Source organism: Anolis carolinensis, chromosome 5 (genome assembly GCF_035594765.1).
Source record: "Anolis carolinensis isolate JA03-04 chromosome 5, rAnoCar3.1.pri, whole genome shotgun sequence".
NCBI classification, from domain to species: Eukaryota; Metazoa; Chordata; class Lepidosauria; order Squamata; family Dactyloidae; genus Anolis; species Anolis carolinensis.
In genome coordinates, this window is record NC_085845.1 from 112319079 (window position 1) to 112345633 (window position 26555).

Genomic DNA, 26555 nt, shown 5'->3' on the forward strand with positions numbered 1-26555 from the left:
ATTCATACTTGCCTCCAACAGACAAGAGTTCTTTCTCCCACCCTGAACCTTCCACAGATATATAAAATCCACTTGCCTAGTTTCCAACAAACATCACAACCTCTGAGGATTTCTGCCATAGATGTGGGTGAAACGTCAGGAGAGAATGCTCTGGAACATGGTCATACAGCCCGGAAAAGTCACAGCAACCCATACTATGCCTTACTTGTAAGTACTCTTATTTTAAAAGGAATCAACTTAAAGCAGCACTTTCCCCTCTCTGCAAGATCCACGGGTCGTATCAAAATCCGTAATGCAAGCTCCAAAACTTGCCCTCAGCTTATACAAAAGGCCAATTTATGAATGAATTTATGACATTTATCATCTTTAAAACATTTATATTAGTCATCTTCTAAATTTAGGGTAGCAGCAAATATATCGACTATTAAAAACCAGCAATATGAAAACAAATATAAGCCATGATCCTAAACAAAGCACTGCATGTCCTATTGCTTTAGGACAGTAGCATTTTAGATTATGTATTTATTTAAATGTTTCTCTCCAGCTTTTCTATAAAGCAGGAACTGATATAATCAATAAAAGCCCTTTTAAACATCCTTCAAATTATTAACATAAAGTCTGGGTTGGTTTTACGTTAGGATAGAACAAGTCAGTATGAAGACAGGACTTTTAAAAATGACATGCTGTGATGTTCAAACACTGGAAGAGTTTCACATCAATATTAGGTTCAGTAGCTATTTGGAGGCTCCAATGCTAGTTGGATGTCTCAACTGTAAATGAGTTAGCCAGGGTGCTGAACTTTATCAAAGATTCAGCAACTTGATAGTGTCTCTAAAGTTTGGAATGAAACCCATAGTGGATTCATCACCACATTGACATTGATTTAAACTGCAATCGAAACATCCCTATATAGAAGCTGTCTAGAGTGTGTATCGGACATCATAGGAACCTAAAAGACCACAGAAGTGAACATGGTGAGGGGCAACATTGGATTGAGAACAGATTAGAATGCCTTTTCTTTTTCTTATATTATGGAGCAGTATTATGAAATGAAAGGAAACTTTATTTTTGAACACGCCCATTGTGCCTGGCTATTGGTTATTAGGGTTGTTGTTGAGTTAATGCTTTTATGATATTTATATGTTTTTATGTATTAATTCATTGTAATTGAATGTATCTTATATTGTTGTATTTTTTGTTGTATAACTTGGTCCCCATGTAAGCTGCCCTGAGTCCCTTCGGGGAGATGGGGCAGGATATAAGAATAAAGTTATTTATTATTATTATTATTATTATTATTATTATTATTATTATTATTATTATTAGAAACACAACAAGATGAGTCCACAGCAGACACCCTGCTGGCTGTTGTATAGGCCGGGCTGTGGTGCAGGCTGGTTAGCAGCCAGCTGCAACAAATCACTCTGACCAAGAGGTCATGAGTTCGAGGCCCGCCCGTGCCTGCGTCTGTCTCTGTCTCTGTTCTATGTTATGGCATTGAATGTTTGCCTTATATGTGCAATGTGATCCACCCTGAGTCCCCTTCAGGGTGAGAAGGGCAGAATATAAATACTGTAAATAAATAAATTGGATCACACATGGGACATTTCCCAAGTGTCTAGGACTGTGTGATGTATCGGCGAATAATGCATGCAGATCCCAGTAAGGTGGCCTTCTGCAACTGGCAGGTGGTAATTTTGTCAGCGCCAATTGTGTTTAAGTGCAGGCCAAGGTCTTTAGGCACTGCACCCAATGTGCCGATCACCACTGGGACCACCTTGACTGGCTTGTGCCAGAGTCTTTGTAATTTGATCTGTAAATCCTCATATCGTGTCAGCTTTTCCAGTTGTTTCTCCTCAATCCTGCTGTCACCTGGGATTGCAACATCGACAATCCATACTTTGTTTTTTAACACAATTGTGCGGTCAGGAGTATTATTATTATTATTATTATTATTATTATTATTATTAGCCTGCCCCGTCTCCCCAAAGGGACTCAGGATGGCTCATATCAAAATACACAGTGGCAAACATTCAATGCCGACAGTTAGAAATAAACAAATCAAGAAACAAATCAAGAACTACCCTGTTTCCCCAAAAATAAGACATCCCCTGAAAAATAAGACCTAGTGCAATGATGGGCAAGCTTTTGCGCTTGGTGTGTCAAAATTCACCAAAAAAACCTAGCATGACTTGGGTGGTGTGTCACTTTGAGAGAGAAAAACCATAATTTCGCAATATGTATAGTTTACATAACAAAAATGTATAATAGTAATATATAACTGTATTTAATAAATCAAAAACTATTTACTACCCTTATTTCCATGTACAACTATCTATGATACCTCTTGCAGTTTGCACACTGATTTCTCTCTATTCTAGTTTCAATGTAGTCATGAATAATGAATAATATAATAGTAATAATATGATAATATACTACAATAATAATAGAATAATAATAGAATGATATTATATATGTATGTGTGTATGTATGTATGTAATGTGCATAATTCCCATGGAGTAAACAACAAAACCACTGGACCAAATCACACCAAATTTGGCCACAAAATACATAGTCATCCAATCAATCTGCAGGCAGCAGCGTGTCAGCAAAAATGGCCTGGTGTATCAGTGCTGACCCGTGTGTCATATGTTGGCATCACTGACCTAGTGCATCTTTGGGAGCAAAAATTAATATAAGACACTGTCTTATTTTTGGAGAAACATGGTACCCAGTCATAAATTATAAACCAATGTAAATGTACAGGACACAACATAATCCATACAATTGCTAATATATTATATCTTAAAATATCATTTAAAATCTCTAAAATTAAGCTAAAATTGTTGGGGGGGCGGAGATGGAAAACAGCAAGTTACCATAGTGGCTGCTAGCAGCTAGGTAAGGTGCTGATAGATGTACTTAATCCTAATCCTCTCCATAAGCTAAATTGCGTAGATATGTTTTTAATAGCTTTTTGAAGGAGAAGAGGGATGAGGCCATTCTTAGCTCTTTAGGGGGGCAGTTCCAGAGGTGGGGAGCGATCATGGAAAAGACCCCCTCTCTCCTTCCTGCCACCTGTGCTTGGGACATGTTGGGACCGAGAGGAGGACCGCCTCTGCCGACTGGAGCACTCGTGTTGGTTTATATACAGAAATGCGGTCGTTCAAATAGCCTGGGCCCAAACCATTTAGGGCTTTATAGGTAATACAGGTTATAGGCTTTATAGGAGCCCCCAGTGGTGGGGCGGATTAAACCACTGAGCTGCTGAACTTGCTGACTGAAGGTCGGCGGTTTGAATCTGGGGAGCGGAGTGAGCTCCCGCTGTTAGCCCCAGCTTCTGCCAACCTAGCAGTTCAAAAACATGCAAATGTGAGTAGATCAATAGGTACCTCTACGGTGGGAAGGTAATGGCTTAGAAAGGGAGATGAGCACCAATCCCCAGAGTCGGACGCGACTAGACTTAATGTCAGAGGAAAACCTTTACCTAGGTAATAACCAGCATTTTGTATTTGGCCTGGAAGCAGATCGGCAGCCATTGGAGCTGCCGTAACATAGGAGTCCTTCGCTCCCTTTACGGCACTCCGGTTAGTAACCTAAGGGCTGGAGATGTCTCTGTAATCCATATTTACTCCTTGCAGTAGTCAATTTTTAATGATTAATTTTAAACTCATGTCTTGCGTTTACTGCATTTCAATCTTTATTTTGTGTATTTCATATATGTATTTTACATCATGCTTTATAATTATGAGTTTTTAACTGTGTCGTGCCTCAAGGAGAAGGTAAAGGTAAAGGTTTCCCCTGACATTAAGTCCAGTCATGTCTGACTCTGGGGGTTGGTGCTCATCTCCATTTCTAAGCCGAAGAGCCGACGTTGTCCGTAGACACCTCCAAGGTCATGTGGCTGGCATGACTGCATGGAGTGCCGTTACCTTCCCGCTGGAGCGGTACCTATTGATCTACTCACATTGGCATGTTTTCAAACTTCTAGGTTGGCAGGAGCTGGAGTTAACAGCGGCAGCTCATGCCGCTCCCGGGGTTTGAACCTGGGACCTTTTGGTCTGCAAATTCAGCAGCTCAGCACTTTAACACACTTTGCCACCGGGTCTCCTCAAGGAGAGGTGGGAAAGAAATCAGAATTATTTATTATTATTATTATTATTATTATTATTATTATTATTATTATTCCTATTGCATAGAAAGAAAAGGCACTGGTCAGAATACAAAAAAGCTCAGCAATGGATTCAGGAAAAATGATAATGTTAATGGTCAAATTGTTGTCTTTTTAAAATGAATTCTTTCTTTAACTCACTATCTTTGAGCTTTGCAGTATGATCAGTGACATTGTTCATAAGATTTAAGTGTTCTCTAATTGGGTCCAAGTATAAGACATCATAGCTGGAATGAGATCATTAATTTAGTGCCAGTACTTAATCATCAACACATTGGCGGGGATCCAGAGTGCTACTTTGTGCACGGTCACAGGTATGAACATGCCTAAGTGAATTTTAAATATATATATTTTAAGCAGCAGATACCACCCTACCTCATGCTATGGCACCATCTGCTTTTGAACCCACCCACCATTTTGAAAAAAGTTTTCTGTGTTTTCAAAACCTTCCTTAAGTTATGGAACACATTCTGTCATCCTTTGGAAGTCTGCCCTTTACTTTTAGGGGCGAGAAGTGCTAGCTATTTTGTCTTTCTCTGCATGGTTTAATCTTCCTAGTATGGAAGAAGAGGGTAAAGACCGAAAAAATCTTGTGAAAGAACAGGAGATTTAGGAACTGAATAAGATTATGTTTCTGGTATGGTGGCTGCAGGATCAAAGCTTCATCTGGAAATACCCCGATGTTTGAAATCATGATAGACTATCAAATACATTTTGCAAGTGAAGTGCTATTTCTCCGGTTTTGTAGAAAATGTGAAGGCGCATTAAGTGCTGAAGGTCATATTGTAAGTTACACGAGGAGGCATAAACAAGAGCATGACTAAGCTTCAACTTTCTACTTGAATCTACAAATCTTTGTGAAATATTCTAATGTCTCTGTAGCAAAGGCATTATTTTTTGGAAAATACCTCTTGTTCCTGATTTGTGCATCACAACTTGCAGTGGAGCATGACAATGTAAATATGTCCTTCACACAAAAGCTTGGCCCCATGAGTTGCAACATGCATTGATATCTAGAGCAGTGGTTCTCAACCTTCCTAATTCCGTGACACCTTAATACAATTCCTCATGTTGTGGTGACCCCCAACCATAAAATTATATTAGTTGCTACTTCATAACTGTAATTTTGCTAGTTATTAATCGTAATGTAAATATTTGATATGCAAGATGTATTTTCATTAACTGGACCAAATTTGGCACAAATATCCAATACGCCCATATTTGAATACTGGTGGGGTTGGGGGGTTGATTTTGTGATTTCGGAGTTGTAGTTACTACGATTTATAGTTAACCTACAATCAAAGATAATTCTGAACTCCACCAATGATGGAATTGAACCAAACTTGGCACACAGTTCTCCCATGACCAACAGAAAATACTGGAATAGTTTGGTGGGCGTGGATCTTGGGTTTGGGAGTTGTAGTTCACCTACATCCAGAGAGCACTGTGGACTCAAACAATGATTGATCTGGACCAAACTTGGCACGAATACTCAATATGCCCAAATGTGAACACTGGCAGAGTTTGAGGAAAATAGACCTTGACATTTGGGAATTGTAGTTGCTGGGATTCATAGTTCTGCTACAATCAAAGAACTCCTTGAACCCCACCAATGATAGAATTGGGTCAAACTTCCCACACAGAACCCCCATGACCAACAGAAAATACTGGAGGAATTTGGGAGGAACTGAGAGTGATTTAGAGGAGATGTAGTTCACCTACATCCGAAGAGCACTGTGAACCCAAACAACGATGGATCTGGACCAAATTTTTGCACAAATACCTGATATGCTGAAATGTAATACTGGTGGGGCTGGGGGGTGTTGTGTGGGGTTGATTTGTTGGGAGGATTAACCATCTGTTTCCAAAAAGAAAGAGAAAGACAGGCTGAGAAATCTTCAGCCTTCTCTGTCAAAGAAGTTCCTAAGAACATCAGAAATATGTGTTTTCTGATGGTCTTTGGTGACCCTTTTGACATCCCCTCGTAACTCCCCCCCCCAGGTGTCCCAACCCCCAGGTTGAGAAACGCTGATCTAGAGAAAAGAACACAGATTACTCAGTAGCAACAGAATGGGTAGGTTTTTCAGTAGATTGTCAGAGAAGGTTCATTTCAGAAGGGTTTTTATTTAAAAAGTAGACTTACAGGTACTCTAAATGGAAAAGACCACCAAAGGCATCATCCCGTATGATGGTAAATGAGTTGGAATTCATTAATCTAAAAAAAAAAAATGAAAACAAGTATTAAAAGGAGAAACATGCAAAACATGTTAACAATCAATTCACGGGACTCTAAGGGAATGGAGAAAATCTTATACATTGGTGAATCAAGTGATTAGTGGGTACTGAATACACTTCTGCCACAAATCATGCATTCCTTAGAGAGAGGCATCCAAAGTTTAGTAATGTCACCTTATATTTAATATTTGGAAATGATAGCAAAAGGGGTGGAATTCTGTGAGTTTTCCAGAAGTGCACATGGCAAAAGGAGAAGTTTTAATAATCTTCCAGTGATGTCAGATGTAAGCGAAGAGAGGAGAAGATGAAAGAGGAACAATAAATAACTGTCAGGACTGATAACCAAGGATGTGTATCTCTGTTTTTTTTTTCATCTAAGGGAATAACAGCTGGATAATGGATGATGTACAGTACTAAACTGAATGCCAGCACTCACCATGTACCAACAATGGTGTTTTCTTCAGCAATATTAAAAAAGGTAAAGGTTTCCCCTGACGTTAAGTTCAATCATGTCTGACTCTGGGGGTTGGTGCTCATCTCCATTTCTAAGCCAAAGAGCCGGCGTTTTCCGTAGACACCTCCAAGGTAATGTGGCCGGCATGACTGCATGGAGCGCCATTACCTTCCTGCCAGAGCGGTACCTATTGATCTACTCACATTGGCATGTTTTCGAACTGCTAGGTTGGCAGGAGCTGGAGCTAACAGCGGCCGCTCACGCCACTCCCGAGGTTTGAACCTGGGACCTTTCGGTCTCCAGCTCAGTGCTTTAACGCACTTTGCCACTGGGGCTATAGTTATAGTTATTTCTATTTTCCTATAATTTACTTTAGAATGTGGCTTAGGAGCAAATTCTTATGTCTCTCTCAGCAAGAAAAACTGTAGAAATTTGAAAGGGGATTTTTGGTATTGAAGCAATGTATTTGCAAAGAAGGAGCTGAGCACAACCTTTATCAGATGAGATTTAGAAGAAGTAAATCCGCAGATGAGCTCTAACTAATCATATTGGTCCAATTAAACTGCCCAGTTAACAATGAATTCATAACTTGCTGATTAAACAGAACAGGTTCTGGAGAAGAATGGAAGCAAACTCGTTTAATCTAACCAGGTTTCGAGCAACATTTAGGTAGTGATATGGCAGGAAAAAATTCAAACGGGCAACGATTACTGAGAGTGATTATATCAATGTAAAGTACAATCCATTGTAATTGTCATGGTGGCTACAGCACTGCAAGAGCTCCTGGACATCCTTAGGCATCATTTCTGACATTCGAAAGATACCACAAAACGTGGAGAGAGGCGGGAGTGACTCCCCTCCCTGATTTGGGCAAGCATCCATAGAAATGGCAGCAATGGCACCCAAAGATGGCAAGGAGCACCACAAAAACAACAAGGCCACCAAGTGTCAGGACCACCCCTCTGCCCCCAAGGCATTGAGCAGTCGTTCCCAACCCATGGGCTGTGAGAACGAAAATTTGGTCCACGAACCTCCTTCCTCTTTATTTATTTATTTAACTTCCGTTCCTTTCCACAGAGCTGACCATTGCATTGGCTAGACCACATCAGCTCTAGATTATTAAATATTATTTTCTGTGGGTGAGCTGATGGCGATTACTGGATGGCATATGTTCTGCATCAAAAACTAGAACTGATGTGGTCTATCCACTGCAATTTTCTGAGTCAGCACCCCAAATAACCAAACCGAATCTAAAGTTGGCCAAAAACTAATTCGTAACCCTTTTGGTACCAATGTTGGAAAGTAGTCCCTGGTCAAATGGGCCCTGGTCAAAAAAAGCTGGGAACCACTGACACAATAATAATAATAATAACAACAACAACAACAACTTTATTTTTATACCCTGCCTCCATCTCCCCGAGGGGACTCGGGGCGGCTTACATGGGGCCAAGCCCGGATAATTACAATCATTGAAATGATAAAAACAAATAATAAAATACAGTTATACACAATAAACATTAAAAACAGTAATATCAACTTGACATAATCTAAAAACCAAAGCAAAAATTGTAAAAAAAAAAAAAAGAGGCTGGTTGCAGATTAGAAGTAGCCCATTCACATAACTGGATGTACTTTGGAGCATTTCCCTGAGCATTACCCAACTTTGGCTTACATGGGGCAAAACCCCGTTAAATGGCCTTGTCTTGAGTTGAGGGCAAGAAGGGTTGATGCATCATGTGAGTACCACAAGGCTGATTGTCACCTACTCATGTAGCTATGCCCATGGACTACCCATTCATTGCATCTACTTCTCAACTGACACTTCTTTCTAGCTCTGCCAAGCTATACCATCACATCACCTGTCATCTTGTGGCAACCCCATGAATTTCACTGAACATTCTCAGTTGCCTTTGCCAGTGCCTTTCTCTGAAATATAGCCTGGCATTTGCTAACAGCCTCTCCTCTGAATTCTAATCAAGATCAGATAGGATCTGCTGCTTTTACAGTATTTAATAATAATCTTTGATGGATAGGTTAACTGGAAGGTTGGGGTTGATAATTCTTCTATCCATTCCTTAATTCTGTTCATCATCGAGGTCAAGTTGAGAGGCAGCGCAAGAGACAGCCAGAAATATTGCCATTTTTTCCAAGTCTGTTTTTTTCTTGCTTGATCACAATTCCTTTCCCCTTAGTGCAGCCATCACATTCAAAAGATCAAGATACACTTTCAGTGGGATTAAAAGGACTGGCATTTTTGGTGGCTCCCATGTCATTCAGATAGTGAGCCTATTCCAAAGATCAGCATATTAGATAGCTCCTAGAGACACTGCTATTCATTGCTGTCATCGTGTTAATGTGTTGTGATTCCATGAGTCCAACTTTAGCTATTGTAAGTCATTTTTTGGTCGTTGCAGATGTTGGAAGTCTGTTCCAACCATGCAGTGACCATCACCCCAAATTATATTTTATTTGCTCAATACTACAATAATGCCATTTCCTAGCCAGCTAAGAATTGGGGAATGCAGCAAATTACAAAATCCAACAATAATTTTATCAGGCCAACTAACAAGCAGAAAATACACAATGCCACTTTTGAAGCTTCACTGACTGCATTGATACCACTCTAAACAATCTTAATAGACAACAGGCATCAGCTCTGAGATAAAATGTAGGCAGGTATCACTGCTTTGTGAGAGAAAAACAGAAAATAACCCAGATAATTTCATATCATGGAAAGTAATAGGAGTCCCCTGAGAAATCCTGGGGAAGGTGGAGAAGGGGAACATGTTCCTTTTTGAAATCCCTGATGCCGATGACTAGCTGTGGGAAAATAAGTGAATTTTTCTCTGACATTCCCTTTCTCTTCACTGGCCAGGAAATGACCTTGTTAGGAAGAGGAAAAAGTGGATGTGGGGTGCAGAATGGAGATGTATCATAGTTATGTAGTGATGACAGTGGAACAGTGAAAATATGATTAATTTAGAATTAGACACTTTGGATAGCTCCTAGGGAGCCTCCAGTGGCACGGCAGATTAAATCGCTGAGCTGCTGAACTTGCTGATCGAAAGGTCACCGGTTTGAATCCGGGGAGCAGGGTGAGCTCCCGCTATTAGCCCCAGCTTCTGCCAACCTAGCAGTTTGGAAACATGCAAATGTGAGTAGATCAATAGGTACTGTTCCGGCAGGAAGGTAACGGTGCTCCATACAGTCATGCCGGCCACATGACCTTGGAGGTGTCTACAGACAACACTGGCTCTTTGGCTTAGAAATGGAGATGAGCACCAACCCCCAGAGTCGGACACGACTAAACTTACTGTCAGGGGAAAACCTACCTATAGCTCCTAGATATACTGTTCTTGGCATCTGATGACCTCCATGTCAGTGGGACAGTGAACCAACACTGTGGATAGCTCCTTTAAATACTGACAGAAGCCTGGGATGCATTCACTGCTTTATTGGCAAGGGGACCATCCTCTGCCATTGGAACCCTCCTCTTCCCCTCTTAGAAAACCCTTGCAAGTAGTGGCAGGACAATCTAATCTTAGAAGGACCAATGGTTCATGAAGTTCTCCATAATGCTTCCTCCAAGTGCAACATTTTACTTTTCTTCATAGAAACACATGCCCAAAGATGCATCAACATAGGAGGAAATAAATATATTCACAAGCACTTCTCTCAGTCACTGTTGGCCCTACCCATTAAGAATCAACCTTACTTCTTCCCTCTGCACAGCCTACTTCTTAATCTAGCATGCTCAGGAGTAAAAGCCTAAATCACAGAAAATGAAGGAGTAGCCTTGATTCTTGTGATGGAGCATCAGAGAAATATGACAGACTTCTTGCAAACTGGTGGATGTATAGTCATGTATTTATATCATTGTCAAACATTTAGTGAGCTTGACCCTGTCAGTTCTGCTGACTCAGGATCCTGTACTCTAACTTATGTGCCATAGTTTAGAAGACGCAGAAAGCTGAGTGAAACAAAATGTTTTAAAATCAATGGCAACATATAGCTGTAATTTAATAACAGTGGAAAATATTAGAATGAACCTCCCATTTATTATTATTATTATTATTATTATTATTATTATTATTATTATTATTATTATTATTATTATTCAACATTTCTACCCCGCCCTTCTCACCCGAAGGGACTCAGGGTGGCTTACAACAACCGGCAAAATTCAATGCCACACAAAATCAGTAAAAAGCAACAACATATTTAAAACCATTAACAATAATCCGTAAAATACATTATTCAAGCTTCAAAGCATATAATTAATTACTTCCATTCATATAGTGATTTATATGGAAGATGCTCTAAGTTCTGGCTAGGATAGACCAATCAACAGTCCTGAATAGCACGATAGCAAGATGCAAAGATGTAGAACAGTGATTCTCAACCTGTGAGTTCCCAGGTGTTTTGGCCTACAACTCCCAGAAATCCCAGCTAGCTTGCCAGCTGTTAGGATTTCTGGGAGTTGAAGGCCAAAACATCTGGGGACCCACTGGTTGAGAACCACTGGTGCAGAAGATGTAGGGAACTTCATGCCATGGTGACCTATAGACTAGAAGGGCAGCTTCTATCATTGATGAGGCTGTCTGAAGGAGAGCTGTAATCCAAGAAACCCAAAGCCCTGCACTCTGTCAACAGCCTGCAACACATTGTATCATCTGGCAGTTTGCTGAACTGTTCCTCGTGGAAGTATCTTGCAGAAAGAGCACTACAGATAACTTGATTTCTAAACCGTGACCCATGGAAACTTTGAGGCTAGTTCACCAGCAAATATATATTGGTTGTTGAGAATGGGGAAGAAGTGGAAATAAGTTAATGCTACTTCTTTATCGTGTCAGAAGCTAACATAATGCAGGTCGCTTCTGGTGTGAGAGAATTAGACATCTACAGAGGCATCGACCAGGAGGACGCTCAGTTGTGTTACCATCCTGCTGGGAGGTTTCTCTCATGCCCCCGCATGGGAAGCTAGAGCTGACAGATGGGAGCTCACCCCGTCTGCGCATTCAAACTGCCAACCTTCAAGTCAGCAATTCAGCTGGCACAAGAGTTTAACCAATTCCCAGTCATTGCTACTGAGTCTGGTCCAATGTACTAAGGTGCTGAGGGGGCCCCTGGTGGCACAGTGTGTTAAGGTGCTGAGCTGCTGAATTTGTGGACCAAAAGGTCCCAGGTTCAAATCCCGGGAGCAGAATGAGCACCCACTGTTAGCCCTAGCTCCTGCCAACCTAGCAGTTCGAAAACATGCAAATGTGAGTAGATCAATAGGTATGGCTCCAGCAGGAAGGTAACGGCGCTCCATGCAGTCATGCCGGCCACATGACCTTGGAGATGTCTATGGACAACGTCGGCTCTTCGGCTTAGAAATGGAGACCCCACCAACCCCAGAGTCGGTTAGGACTAGACTTAATGTCAGGGGAAACCTTTACCTTTACTAAGGTGCTGATTATGTTTAGGATAATAGAGTTCAGCACTCTGGATAGCTCCCTTGACATATGGCCTAAAATCCTTCATCCCATTGATTTGGAAGCTATTATGCACCACTGTATAAATCAGGCATTCTCAAACTGAGGGCCTTCAGTCATTTAAACCTCCAACTTCCAGAATTCCTGAACATTGAAGAACCTGGCTAGGGCTTCTGGGAGTTGGAGGCCCAAACAGATGGAGGGTCACAGTTTGAGGATGCCTGGCATAAATGGGCATGTCAAAAGAGGTCCAGAGAACCATAACACTGTGGACAATGCTTGGAAATGGCAGGGGAGGAGTTCAAACAGATCAAAACAACATAAGTACTTTTTCAAGACAAATAGAAAAGAAAAGAAAAGATGAATTGGGTCAAAGATGTAACAGACATGTTGCTATGATAGTGCAGAACATTTGGTGCTGATCGCAATGGTGACCTATGATGTACTTCTTGAGACATTTTGACAACATGACACTGCAGCTGGAACAGCATTTCTCCCAAATTTTGTAGCGTAAGACTTGAAAAAGAATGCCCCAAACCATGGATGATGTATTATTCATCCCCTCCCCATATAATTCAACATGTATCATAGAAGTTGCTTTATTAGCCAGTACCAATGAAAGTACATTTCAGTTACTGAAGAAGGCTTAACTTTCCTTTCCTCTATAACTCTTTGCCTTTTTATTTGGAAATCTATCATGGCAAGAAGTTGGCTTTTACTGCAATGCAATTCTCAGTCTTCTCTAGGTTGTAAGAAAGCGAAAATTCATAAAATAAATGAATGGAGTATCCAACATGAAAAGTTATAATAGAAAGGACCATACGTAGAACAACATCCCTATGAAGGTACAAGTCAAACTAAATAAGCATATAGATGTGTATTTTCTGTCCCTCTGTCTTACACACACACATATCCAGTAATATCAAAATGTAAATGCTGAAATTTGAAATGCTGAATCCACAACAATCCATAACAATCTGACCCACAAACTATACTTTGCCAACTGTTGTGCAACTTACTGCAGCAGTCTTGTTGTCTCTGTCAATTTACGCTGTGATCGTTGTATATTTTGAATTATTCACTTGCTGGCAGCTTTCCAGTTGGCTAAACCTATTAATTTTGACAGTTGCCTTGCTTTTTAGTCCTGTCTGCATTGATTTTGTTATTGTGAATTAAGATTACGTACCTAATGCAATCTTGTGCATTTATATAAATGGTATCACGAGGTCACACATTGCGCTGGCGCAATGGGTTAAATCCTTGTGATGGCTGAACTGCTGACCTTGAAGGTTGGGTTGCTGACCTGAAGGTTGCCGGTTTGAATCCGCAAGACTGAGCTCCCATCTGTCAGTTCGCACTTGCGAGGACATGAGAGAAGCCTCCCAGTAGGATGGTAACACATCCGGGCATCCCCTGGGCAATGTAGATGGCCAATTCTCTCACACCAGAAGCGACTTGCAGTATGTTCTCAAGCCACTTCTGACACAATAAAAAAAAAAACCTGAACTCACTCAAATGCTTGCCCGTTTCTGCTATATTTGGGGTGCTTCTTTGTTAATTGGTGACTTTTCATTATAGGCTGTAAGTATGGAGCTGTCTGCTAAGTTTCCTTCTCCTCTGTGATAGGCCTGTGGGTTAAATTTTCTTTTGCTTTAAAAAAAGCAATGTTGCAATGTGGTATGTGGTATTTAGTATACTGGAGCCCCCAGTGGAGCAGCAGATTAAACCCCTGAGCTACTGAACTTGCTGACCAAAAGGTTGGTGGTTCAAATCTGGGGAGTGGGGTGAGCTCCTGCTGTTAGCCCCAGCTTCTGCCAACCTAGCATTTCAAAAACATGAAAATGTGTGTAGATAATAGGTACCGCTTTGGCGGGAAGGTAATGGTCCTCCATGCAGTCATGCCAGCCACCTAAAGATGACACTTTAGGTTATTGGCAATGTTCTGAGTTCAAATTGTTGTTTTATACATTAGTCGTTTTATGCTGTATTGTACTGTGTGTTTATTTTATGCAATGTTTTAGGCGCCTTGTGCCCTATGTAAGCTACACTGAGTCCCTTCGGGGAGATGGAGGCGGGGTACAAAAATAAAGTTGTTGTTGTTGTTGTTATTATTGTATGACACAGCAAACAAGATAGATATGCTGGATTTCGTTTCACAAAATCACAAGTCGAACACTTCCCAAGTGTCTAGGACTGTGTGATGTATTTTCGGATGATGCGTGCAGATCCCAGTAAGGTGGCCTTTTGCAGTTGGCAGATCGTAATTTTGTCAATGTCTATTGTTTCCAAATGCCGGCTGAGATCTTTTGGCACGGCACCCAGTGTGCCCATCACCACCGGGACCACCTGCACTGGTTTCTGCCAGAGTCTTTGAAGTTCAATCTTGAGGTCCTGATAGCGGCTGAGTTTTTCCTGTTGTTTTTCTTCAATGCGACTGTCACCTGGGATGGCAACATCAATGATCCAAACCTTGTTCTTTTCCACAACTGTGATGTCTGGTGTGTTGTGTTCCAGAACTTTGTCAGTCTGGATTCGGAAGTCCCACAGTATCTTTGCGTGTTCATTTTCCACAACCTTTGCAGGTTTGTGATCCCACCAGTTCTTTACTGCAGGGAGGTGATACTTGAGGCATAGGTTCCAATGAATCATTTGGGCCACACAGTTGTGCCTCTGTTTGTAGTCTGTCTGTGCAATTTTCTTACAGCAGCTGAGGATATGATCAATGGTTTCATCGGTTTCCTTGCACAGTCTGCACTTTGGGTCATCAGCTGATTTTTCGATCTTGGCCTTGATTGCATTTGTTCTGATGGCTTGCTCCTGGGCTGCAAGGATCAGGCCTTCTGTCTCCTTCTTCAGGGTCCCATTCGTGAGCCAGAGCCAGGTCTTCTCCTTATCAGCTTTTCCTTCAATTTTGTCAAGGAACTTTCCATGCAGTGTTTTGTTGTGCCAGCTGTCAGCTCTAGTTTGTAGTGCGGTTTTCTTGTACTGGTTTTTTGTCTGCTGTGCTTTGAGGAGTTTCTGATTTTTGACTTCAATCAAAGCAGGTTCTTCACTTTGCTTTACATATTCAGCCAGGGCATGTTCTTCTTCTTTGACTGCTTGTTTTACTTGCAAGAGTCCTCTGCCCCCTGATCTTCTAGGCAGATACAGCCGGTCAACATCACTGCGAGGGTGCAGTGAATGATGAATGGTCATGAGTTTTCTCGTTTTTCTGTCCAAATTGTCCAGTTCCATCTGTGTCCAGTTTATAATGCCAGCAGTATATCTTATGACAGGTATGGCCCAGGTGTTTATGGCCTTGATGGTGTTGCCTCCATTGAGCTTGCTTTTGAGAATTTTTCTGGCCCTTTGTGTGTATTCTTTACTGACCACAGTTTTCACATGTTCATGCTTGATGCTGTCCAGCTGTAATATGCCCAGATATTTATAGGCCTCTGGCTGGTGACACCTTATTGTTTGGCCATTGGGCATATTGATGCCCTCACTTTCAATGATTTTTCCCTTCTTCAATGCCACTGTCGAACATTTGTCCAAACCAAACTCCATGTTGATATCAGTGCTAAAAATTCGGACAGTGTTGGTCAGAGATTGGATTTCAGTTTCCGTTTTCCCATATAGCTTCAGGTCATCCATGTACATCAAATGTGAAATTTTGTGAGAATTCTTAGATGTTTGGTAGCCGAGATTTGTTTTTTGTAAGATTGTTGACAGAGGGATCATGGCAATAATGAAAAGCAGAGGGGACAATGAGTCTCCCTGGAAAATTCCTCTCCTGATGTTGACAAGTCCATAACTTTCATTTCCAACAAACAGTTCAGTTTTCCAGTGCTCCATCATGTTTTCAATGAAGGTGCCAACGTTTTTACTAATCCCGATGGCGTCCAGGCACTTGATGATCCAGCTGTGTGGGAGTGAGTCAAAGGCCTTTTTGTAGTCAATCCACGTCATGTGAAGATTAGCTTTTCGGCTCTTACAGTTCTCCAGAATCATTTTGTCAGTCAATAACTGGTCTTTTGTGCCCCTGCTTTTCCATTTGTTGCCTTTCTGTTCATCTGGCAAGATGTTTTTTTCTTCAAGATAGTCTTGAATTCTGTCAGCTATGATGCCAGTCAGTAGTTTAAACATAGTGGGCAAACATGTTATTGGCCTGTAGTTTCCTGGTGCTGCTCCTTTTGCTGGATCCTTTTGTATCAGGTATGTTCTTCCAGTTGTTAGCCATTCACTGATACTTCCTTTCTGCAGCATCTCATTGAATTGTTGGGCCATTTTTCCATGTAAACTAATCAGATGTTTGAGCCAAAATCCATGGAGTTGATCACTACCAGGCGATGTCCAGTTCTTGACTTTTTGCACTCGTTTGCTGATCATTTCAGTTGTTATTTCCATCAGCCATGATCTTATCCTTGAGCTCTTGTTGTCTTGCTGTCAAGGTTCCTGGTGGTTCATCAGATGTTTCAAGTGCTGGTTCATGAAATTCTTGCAAAAGCTCCACACTTTCTTCTGGTTCAATCTGTTCCACCATTCCAAGTGTTGCTGGAGTCTCTGCTGCTATCTGTGCTGTGGTCTGATGGTAATTTACTTTGTAAATTTTCTGGATTTCTTCAAGTTCAACTTCACTGAACACTTTGTTTCTGATTATGAATCTTCGTTGGTCAGCCAGTCGGGGTTCTGTTATCTGTGAGTCAGGGTACTCTTGTTTCCACAGTTGATGCATCCTTTTTTGGTAGCCACGCCTTTGAGGTTCAGATTTGTAGTAGCATTTCATAATTGTGCGGTTTTCTGGCATTGTGTATTTCTGCCGCTTCTGTGACTGTTCATTTGGGGTTTGATGATTCCGTAGCCCACTTGTCAATGGATGTCCAGAATCAGCAGCATCCACCGCGGTCCTTTTTATCCTGGGCGACGACCGAGCCAGTATAGACTTCGTTTGGATTTGTTTCTCCATAATGCTAATGGGTTAGGTGCTCTTAGTTCTGCTCCTCAGCTGAGGCCTCTCTGGCTTGGTTGGACCTACCGGTAGTTACACGACCGCCAGCACAGCCCTCAGTCATCATTGGAGCAGTTAAGCCCCCCCACCACGTCAAGGTGGCACCTGCGGGGGGGGGGGGGTTATTATTATTATTATTATTATTATTATTATTATTATTATTATTATTATTATTATGACCTTGGAGGCATCTACGAACAACGCCGGCTCTTCGGCTTAGAAATGGAGATGAGCACCAACTCCCAGACTCGGACACAACTCGACTTAATGTCAGGAGAAAACTTCACCTATTTAGTATATTACTACAGTTGTTAGGTTTTTATATTCACATTTCAACGTTACTGGATCTATGTACTTAGAATGTATAACTTTTTGACTTCTAGCTTCCTTGCGGCATTCTCTGCTATGTGTGGTCTTTCCTGTTCAAAGTTAGAATTGCCAAACGTTTTCCATCGCACAGGTTAACTATCAAAGGTGGCTCCAATCTGTGATTCTGAAAGAGCTTTTTAAAAATGCAGTGATGTCTCCAACCAGAAATAAGTTGGAAGGATATCTTTTAATTCTTTTTTTAAACGGTAATACTTACAGCAACTGCAGGGAGGGCAGATGGGAAAACATCCTTTCTTTAATTTCAGCAAAGGTTCCATTTACCAGGCTCCTGAGAAAGGAACAAAAAAAAGTGCAGGAGGAATCCGTAGGGAGGAATCATTTGCAATACTTTTTATTATACTGCCAACCACAATGTTTACCCTTTGGACGTGTGGGATGCCAACTCTCATCATCAACCAGCATGTACTCCTTGCCCTCCCTTAACTCCGAACCTGACCATCAATATGGTTTCTCCACCAACAAATCAAGTCCTACCAATTTTTTTTCCAACAAAGCAAGTCATCCTACATCTTTCCACACACATAATAAAAGTGAAAATGTATGTACGTGGACCTGGTATCCATTTACACAGATGCGTGTCTACCTCCACAAACAGCCATAGCTCCCACTACTCAGGAGACACCAATGGCCCTCCCTCCAATGACATTGCAGGTTATAGTGAGCACTGTGAACATATCCAAGAGCCCTACCAATGTCCTCCACATGCACCATACTGCCCACCACCCAAGTGAAAGCTTTCATTCGGGGACAATTTCACCCTAGATTTTCTGTTTTTCCTCCACCACAGACATCCCAGTGTTCTTAATTCTCTCCATTGGTGTGGAATTTGCATGACCCTGCCCACTGCCTCTCCCATAACCCTTTCCTATTCTTTTCTATGGCACGCAGCAAACAAAGAAATTGATCAGCAACTGAACGTACTAGAGAGGTTTGGGGAGAATTCACTATCAGTTATAGGAGTTGTAGGTACTGGGATGTATAATTCACCTGTAATCTAAGAGCACTCTGAACTCCACCAATGATGGACCTGGAACTAATTTGGCACACAGGAACCCCCATGACCAGCAAAAAATACTGGAGATCTTTGGAGGGGTTTTATGGGAGTTGTAGTTCACCTACATCCAGAGCACACTATGAACCCAAACAATGATGGATCTGGACCAAACTTGACATGGATACTTGATATGCCCACATTTGAATACTGGTGAGTTTTGAGGGGAATTGGCCTGGACATTTTGGAGTTGTAGGTACTAGGATGTATAGTTCACCTGAAATCAATGAGAACTCCACCAAAGATGGAATTGGACCAAACTTGGCACACAGAGCCTCCATGCCCAGCAAAAAATACTGGAGGTCTTTGGGGAAAAATCACCTTGATTTGGGGGAGTTGTAGTTCACCTACATCCAGAGAGCACCGTGAACCCAAACACCGATGGATCTGGACCAAACTTGGCACATATACCTGATATACCAAAATTTGATTACTGGTGGGATTTGGCGGGAACCGACGTTCCTTTCTGGGAGTTGTAGTTCACCCACAACCAGGGAAACTGTGACCTCCACCAATGATGGACCTGGACCAAACCTGGCACACAGATCTCCCACGACTAACCCAACCTATTGGAGGGGTTTGAGGGGACTGGCTCATCATAGTGGGAGTTGTAGTTCACCCTACAGCCAGAGAGCACACTGATAATGCATCCAGAGCAAACTTGCCCAACATAACAAACTTTAAGTATTGATGGAGTTTCTCGGGGTTAACTGGCATGATGTGAGTTGTAGTTCACCCACAAGCTTATGCATTTTGTATAAGTAAAATAATTGACTTTTTCAAATAATCCGGGCAATGCTGGGAACCCAAGCTAGTGTATGTGTGTGTATATGTGTGTGTGTGTGCATGTGTGTGTGGCTAGATAGGATTATATATATAGCATTGTCACAATCACTTTTACAAAAAGAAATTCCATATATTCTCATAACATTCTGAGGATTCCCATTTTCCTAACCTTTACATTCCTATACTTATCTACAACTTATACATATTTATTATTTATTTGTTAACCATACTAGTATCCCGCCTTTCTCAAGCCCGCAGGCGACTCAAAGTCAAAAACAATTCAATGCCGCATGTATACACACATCAATCAATAAACAACATTAAGACCAACCAATTAAAATATAACATTAAAACAAGAGCTAAAATCACATAATCCAGATCATATTCCAGGGCCAGTCTGGGTCGTCATTAATTTATAGTTTATTATTGAACCGCTCCCATTACTGACCAAAAGCCTGATCCCAAAGTCATGTTTTTAGTTTGTTTTTTTCCCTAAAGGCCAGAGGGAGGGGGCTAATCTAATTTCACTGGGAAGGGAGTTCCATAGATGAGGGGTTAATACACAGGGCTGTAGCTAAGGGAGTTCAAACCCCCACCCCACAATTTTTCAAGTTAAAAAAACTGGTTTACTCATGAATTTTAACTGGTTAATCAAATCTCCATAAGTGTCCACTGAAGTTTATCTGTTTTGAGTGTCCACTGAAGTTTATTGATGAAACCTGATTTCTAAATTATTTTGTGTTATGGATCTACTCTTCATGATTTGCAAAAAAAAAAAAGTTTCACCCTCCCCCTGAATTTTTTTTCTGGCTATGGCCCTGCTTATACATATCCAATTTTTCCCTTTCCCCCTTCTTTTAAAGTTGACTTCCATGTCTACTCATGCATTTTGCAAGGGGCAGAAGAACCAAGCAGGTGAAATAAAACTAAGCAGGGGTGACAGTGGGACCTCCTCCCGAGAAAACAGATCCAGGAATTGGGTTGTTGTGTGTTTTCCGGGCTGTATGGCCATGTTCCAGAAGTGTTCAGCCTGGAAAACACACAACAACCCTGTGATTCCGGCCATGAAAGCCTTCGACAACACATAGATCCAGGAATGCAGAATAAAGGAGTTTCGAGCTATTGTTTCTTTCCCTCCCTCCCTTTATTTCCAAAGACTCAACTTGTCCCAGCTCAAGAGTGAAGCTCAAGAAGCTCAGCTAGATATCAAAGGCTTTCTTTGCCTCTCTGGGGACTCCAGGGCCAAAGCCAGAAAACAAAAATTTTGGGGGGAGGGGGGGGGGGTTGAAACTTTTTAAAGCGAATCATGAAAATCAGTTTGTTGTCCCTTCCCCTTCTTTCTCCCCTAACTTTCCCATGGACTTACCCAAACCCATCTTTTTTTAACCTATTTGTCAACCATTTGATATACCCTAATAAAAATTATTATAAAAAATGAAAATTAGTTCCATAATGCAAAATAATGTGATGTCGAAGGCATTCATGGCCAGAATCACAGGGTCGTTGTGTATTTTCCGGGCTGTATGGTCATGTTCCAGAAGCATTCTCTCCTGACGTTTTTGCCCACATCTATGGCAGGCATCCTCAGAGGTTGTGAGGCGAAATGTCAGGAGAGAATGCTTCTGGGACATGGCCATAAAGCCTGGGAAAAAAAACAACAATTCAATGCAAAATAATTTAGAAATCAGGCTCCATCGACAAACTTCAGTGGACACTCAAGACAAATAAACTTCAGTGGACACTCATGGGGATTTGGTTAAGTAAAGGTAAATGTTTCCCCTGATGTTAAGTCCAGTCGTGACCGACTCTGGGGGTTGGTGCTCATCTCCATTTCTAAGCCGAAGAGCCGGCATTGTCCATAGACATCTCCAGGTCATTTGGCCGGCATGACTGCATGAAGCACCATTACCTTCCCGCCAGAGCGGTACCTATTGATCTACTCACATTTGCATGTTTTTGAACTGCTAGGTTGGCAGGAGCTGGGGCTAACAGTGGGCGCTCATTCCGCTCCCGGATTTGAACCTGGGACCTTTCGGTCTGCAAGTTCAGCCTTCCCGCTGGAGTGGTACCTATTGATCTACTCACATTTGCATGTTTTCGAACTGCTAGGTTGGCAGGAGCTGGGGCTAACAGTGGGCGCTCATTCCGCTCCCGGATTTGAACTGGGACCTTTCGGTCTGCAAGTTCAGCCTTCCCGCCTGAGCTGTACCTATTGATCTACTCACATTTGCATGTTTTCGAACTGCTAGGTTGGCAGGATCTGGGGCTAACAGTGGGCGCTCATTCCGCTCCCGGGATTTGAACCTGGGACCTTTCGGTCTGCAAGTTCAGCCTTTCCGCTGGAGCGGTACCTATTGATCTACTCACATTTACATGTTTTCGAACTACTAGGTTGGCAGGAGCTGGGCTAACAGTGGGCGCTCATTCCGCTCCCGGGATTTGAACCTGGGACCTTTCGGTCTGCAAGTTCAGCCTTCCCGCTGGAGTGGTACCTATTGATCTACTCACATTTGCATGTTTTCGAACTGCTAGGTTGGCAGGAGCTGGGGCTAACAGTGGGCGCTCATTCCGCTCCCGGGATTTGAACCTGGGACCTTTCGGTCTGCAAGTTCAGCCTTTCCGCTGGAGCGGTACCTATTGATCTACTCACATTTGCATGTTTTCGAACTACTAGGTTGGCAGGAGCTGGGGCTAACAGCGGGCACTCATTCCACTCCTGGGATTTGAATCTGGGACCTTTAGGTCTGCAAGTCCAGCCTTCCCGCTGGAGCGGTACCTATTGATCTACTCACATTTGCATGTTTTCGAACTGCTAGGTTGGCAGGAGCTGGGGCTAACAGCAGGCATTCATTCCGCTCCCGGGATTTGAACCTGGGACCTTTTGGTCCGCAAGTTCAGCAGTTCAGTGGTTTAACACACTTCGCCACCGGGGCTCCACAGGGATTTGGTTAACTGGCTAAAATTCATGAGTGAAAAACCTGAAGAATTTCAGGGGGCGTTGAACCCCTAACCCACCCACCCCACCTTCTTGGCAACAACCCTGACTCTGACCTATGGCCACTTGAGTTGTGTTGCTCTGAGTCCCATCAACCAAACCTTTCCAAAGCTCTCTGCTGCAAGAGTCTTGGTAGAGAAAGTATCACCAACTCTTGGTGCATGGAATGAGCATGCACAGTTGACAATGGGTGGGAGCTGGGTTTGGGGGAATCCTTGCCTCTCCCTGCCTGGCCCAAGGCTGTCTCTCTGGGATGGGGACTTACAAGGAGCTGATGTCGGCGGGGAGGCTGCGGGGCACGCCGGCGGATCCGACGCAGATGACCGACTCCTTGGTGCAGCTGCTGCAGGTGGCCGGGCAACGGAAGGGCTTCTTCACCTGGGCGCGTTGCAGCAGGCAAGGCACGGCCAGAGCCAGAAACCACAAGCAGCCCCAGGCGCCCAGCGGCACTGGCAAGCGAGCCATGCTGCTCCCTCCTCCTCCTCCTCCTCCTCCTCCTCCTCCTCCTCCTCTTCCTCTTCCTCCTGCCCGCCTTTTGGTCCTGCAAGGCGGCGGCCGAGGAGGAGGATGCTTCTGCTGCTGCTGCTGCTGAAAAGGCTGGCAGTGGAACCAGAGCCAAGCAGCATGCTGCACCCTTAACGCTCAGCCTGACTCTCTCTCTCTCTCTCTCAATGCAGCAGCAGCAGAGGTTTCACTGCTTCCCTTCCTCCTGACTGACATCAGCACACCGGCCCTTTTTTCCCCCACCTCCCCTGTTTGGTCATGAATAATTCAACAAAGGCTACACTGTCAGGGAGATCTTAAAAATAGCCCCCCCCCCCCCAACCCAGGCTCTCTTATAGAATCATAGGTAAAGGTAAAAGTTTCCCCTGATGTTAAGTCCAGTCGTGGCTGACTCTGGGGGTTGCTGCTCATCTCCATTTCTAAGCCGAAGAACCGGCATTGTCCATAGACACCTCCAAGGCCATGTGGCCAGCATGACTGCATGGAGCAACATTACCTTCCCGCCGGAGCGGTATCTATTGATCTACTCACATTTGCATGTTTTCGAACGGCTAGGTTAGCAGGAGCTGGGGCTAACAACTGGTGCTCATTCCGCTCCCGGGATTTGAACCTGGGACCTTTCAGTCCGCAAGTTCAGCAGCTCAGCGCTTTAACACACTGAGCCACCGGAGGCTCCATATAGTACAATATAATAATATATAATGGTTATATAGTGCTTATATTATGCTATACTTATATTTAAAGGTAAAGGTTTCCCCTTATGTTAAGTCCAGTCATGTCTGACTCTGAGGGTTGGTGCTCATCTCCATTTCTAAGCTGAAGAGCTGGCGTTGTCCGTAGACACCTCCAAAGTCATGTGGCCAGGATGACTGCATGGAGCAACATTACCTTCCCGCCGGAGCGGTACCTATTGATCTACTCACATTTGCATTTTTTCGAACTGCTAGGTTAGCAGGAGCTGGGGCTAACAACTGGTGCTCATTCCGCTCCTGGGATTTGAACCTAGGACCTTTTGGTCTGCAAGTTCAGCAGCTCAGCGCTTTAAAACACTTTGCCACCAGGGGCCCCTAAGTTACATATACATACAATATATTGCAATATAGCCGTATAATACAATATAATAATATATAATGCTTATATAGTGTTTATATTATGCTATACTTATATTATGCTATATTAGTGGCACAGTGTGTTAAAGCGCTGAGCTACTGAACTTGCAGACCAAAAGGACCCAGGTTCAAACCCCAGGAGCGGTGTGAGTGGACAACGCCGGCTCTTCGGCTTACAAATGGAGATGAGCACCAACCCCAGAGTCGGTCACGACTAGACTTAACGTCAGGGGAAACCTTTACCTTTACCTAGTATAGCATAATATAAGCACTATATAAGCATTATATATTATTATATTGTACTATACGACTATATTGTAATTTTATTAGTAATATTATATATAATATAAATATCCAATAATAATAATGTATTATTATTATTATTAATACATTGTATTACATCATAATATTATTATCAATATTATATGTATATACAATATATTATAATATTAATATAGTATAATATGAGTATTATATATCATATTGTTAAAATTGATACAGAAAACATGGTGGAAAGATGTCTTCCTGGCCCCACTTTCTTCATTCTGGTCCAGAATAGCAGTTAGATCTTGCGGGGGGGGGGGGGGGGGGGGGCTCCCATCTGATGATATAGGAGACATGGTGGAAATATGTCTTCCTGAGGAAGTTCTTTCTAATGTTCAGGTGAAATCTCCTTTCCTGTAGTTTTGAAGCCATCATTCCGCGTCCTAGTCTACAGTGCAGCAGGAAACAAGCTTGTTCCCTCCTCCCTTTGACTTCCCCTCACATATTTATACATAGCAACATGTCTCCTCTCAGCCTTCTCTTCTGCAGGATAAACATGCCCAGCTCTTTAAGCCGCTCCTCGTAGGACTTGTTCTCCAGACCCTTGATCATTTTAGTCTCCCTCCTCTGGACACTTTCCAGCTTGTCAACATCTCCCTTCAGTTGCAGTGCCCAGAATTGGACACAGTATTCCAGGTGTGGTCTGCCAAATGTCCAATAGAGGAGTAGCATGACTTCCCTGGATCTAGACACTATACTTTTCAAAAGGTTATGTCCCTAAAAAGTCATGCCTTTCCAAAAGAAATAGTCTGTAACACACATGTAGGATGTGTATTTATCCTGGTATGTTCTGGTCAGTCCAGCCATTTGGCATCTTGCTGATTGAAAGAGAAAAGGCTTGCTGCTGCCGTTGAGCTATCCAAGGTGCTGAACCCATTTGGGGAAATGTGGTTCAGTACCTGGGATAGCTTCGTTAAAGTCTGGAGTAAAATACAATGTGTCTTACCCATGACATGGAAGCCATGGAAGTTCAACAACAGCCACTAAGACTCAGTGGTCATAACTGATCTTTCTTATAACACAGTGGAGTGCAGCTTGGCAGACCTGGGTTTGAATTCTGTTCCGCTTTGAAGCTCCAGGTGACTCTGGCTCAAACAATCCTTTTTTGTCTCATCTACATCAAATCACTGATGTGAAGATAAAAGGAGACAAGGCAGGAAAGCCATGAGTGCCACCATGACTTTCTTGAAAGATAGAGCACAAAGGATAGTCTTAATCAGAACTATCATATTCCAGAATTCTGTTGGCAGAGAAAATGATAGATCTGTTTTGTCAATGGAAACACAATTATGTTTCCGCTATATTCTACCCAAACAATTGCTTCTGTCCTTACTTTGATTATATTTGTTGTTGTTGTTTATTACTTCATCAAAGCATCTTTGCTGACCATTAATAGTACTACCTCTGTCTAGAAAATATAGGTAGGTAAAGGTAAAGGATTTTCCCTGACATGAAATCTAATCGTGTCCGACTCTGGGGGTTGGTGCTCATCTCCATTTCTAAGCTGAAGAGCCAGCATTGTCCATAGACACCTCCAAGGTCATGTGGCCAGCATGACTGCATGGAGCACTGTTACCTTTCTGCTGGAACAGTACCTATTGATCTACTCACATATGCATGTTTTTGAACTGCTAGGTTGGCAGAAGCTGGGGCTAACAGCGGGAGCTCACCCCGCTCCCCGGATTCGAACTGCTGACCTTTTGGTCAGCAAGTTCAGCAGCTCAGTGGTTTAACCCGCTGTGCCACTGGAGGCCCCCTAGAAAATATAGACAAATGCAAATCTCTGAATCTATTGATATAGGCATGTAAAAAATATCAAACAAGATCCACAGAAAACAATAATAATTGTTTATACAGCAAAAGGTGCAGGGTCTCACAATGCTTGCTGGTCAAAGACAGAGAGAAATTTTCAAAAGCCTGCTGTCCGCAAAACAATGGAGGGATCTAGGAAAGTATTCAACAACTGTATGTAGAGGGTTGTTTTGTTTTTGTTTTTTGAAATAGCACTGAAATGATTATTATGTCTATCAATAATTTCAATAGCTATAATTTATACCAACTTGAATGTTAAC

At 42.5% G+C, this 26555-nt stretch overlaps 1 protein-coding gene across 1 annotated transcript in view; it reads right to left on the bottom strand.

Annotated features, from left to right (window-relative positions):
• Positions 1 to 23271, bottom strand: part of lgi2 (leucine rich repeat LGI family member 2) — a 57160-nt gene extending 33889 nt beyond the window's left edge. Inside the window, exons 1-3 of the mRNA XM_003228524.3 lie at positions 22812 to 23271; positions 17911 to 17982; positions 6315 to 6386 (exon numbers count right to left, since the gene is read on the bottom strand). Coding sequence (XP_003228572.1) covers positions 6315 to 6386; positions 17911 to 17982; positions 22812 to 23011 — 344 coding nt within the window. The 5' untranslated portion in view covers positions 23012 to 23271. The remainder of the gene's footprint in view (positions 1 to 6314; positions 6387 to 17910; positions 17983 to 22811) is intronic.
• Positions 23272 to 26555: the final 3284 nt, after the last annotated feature.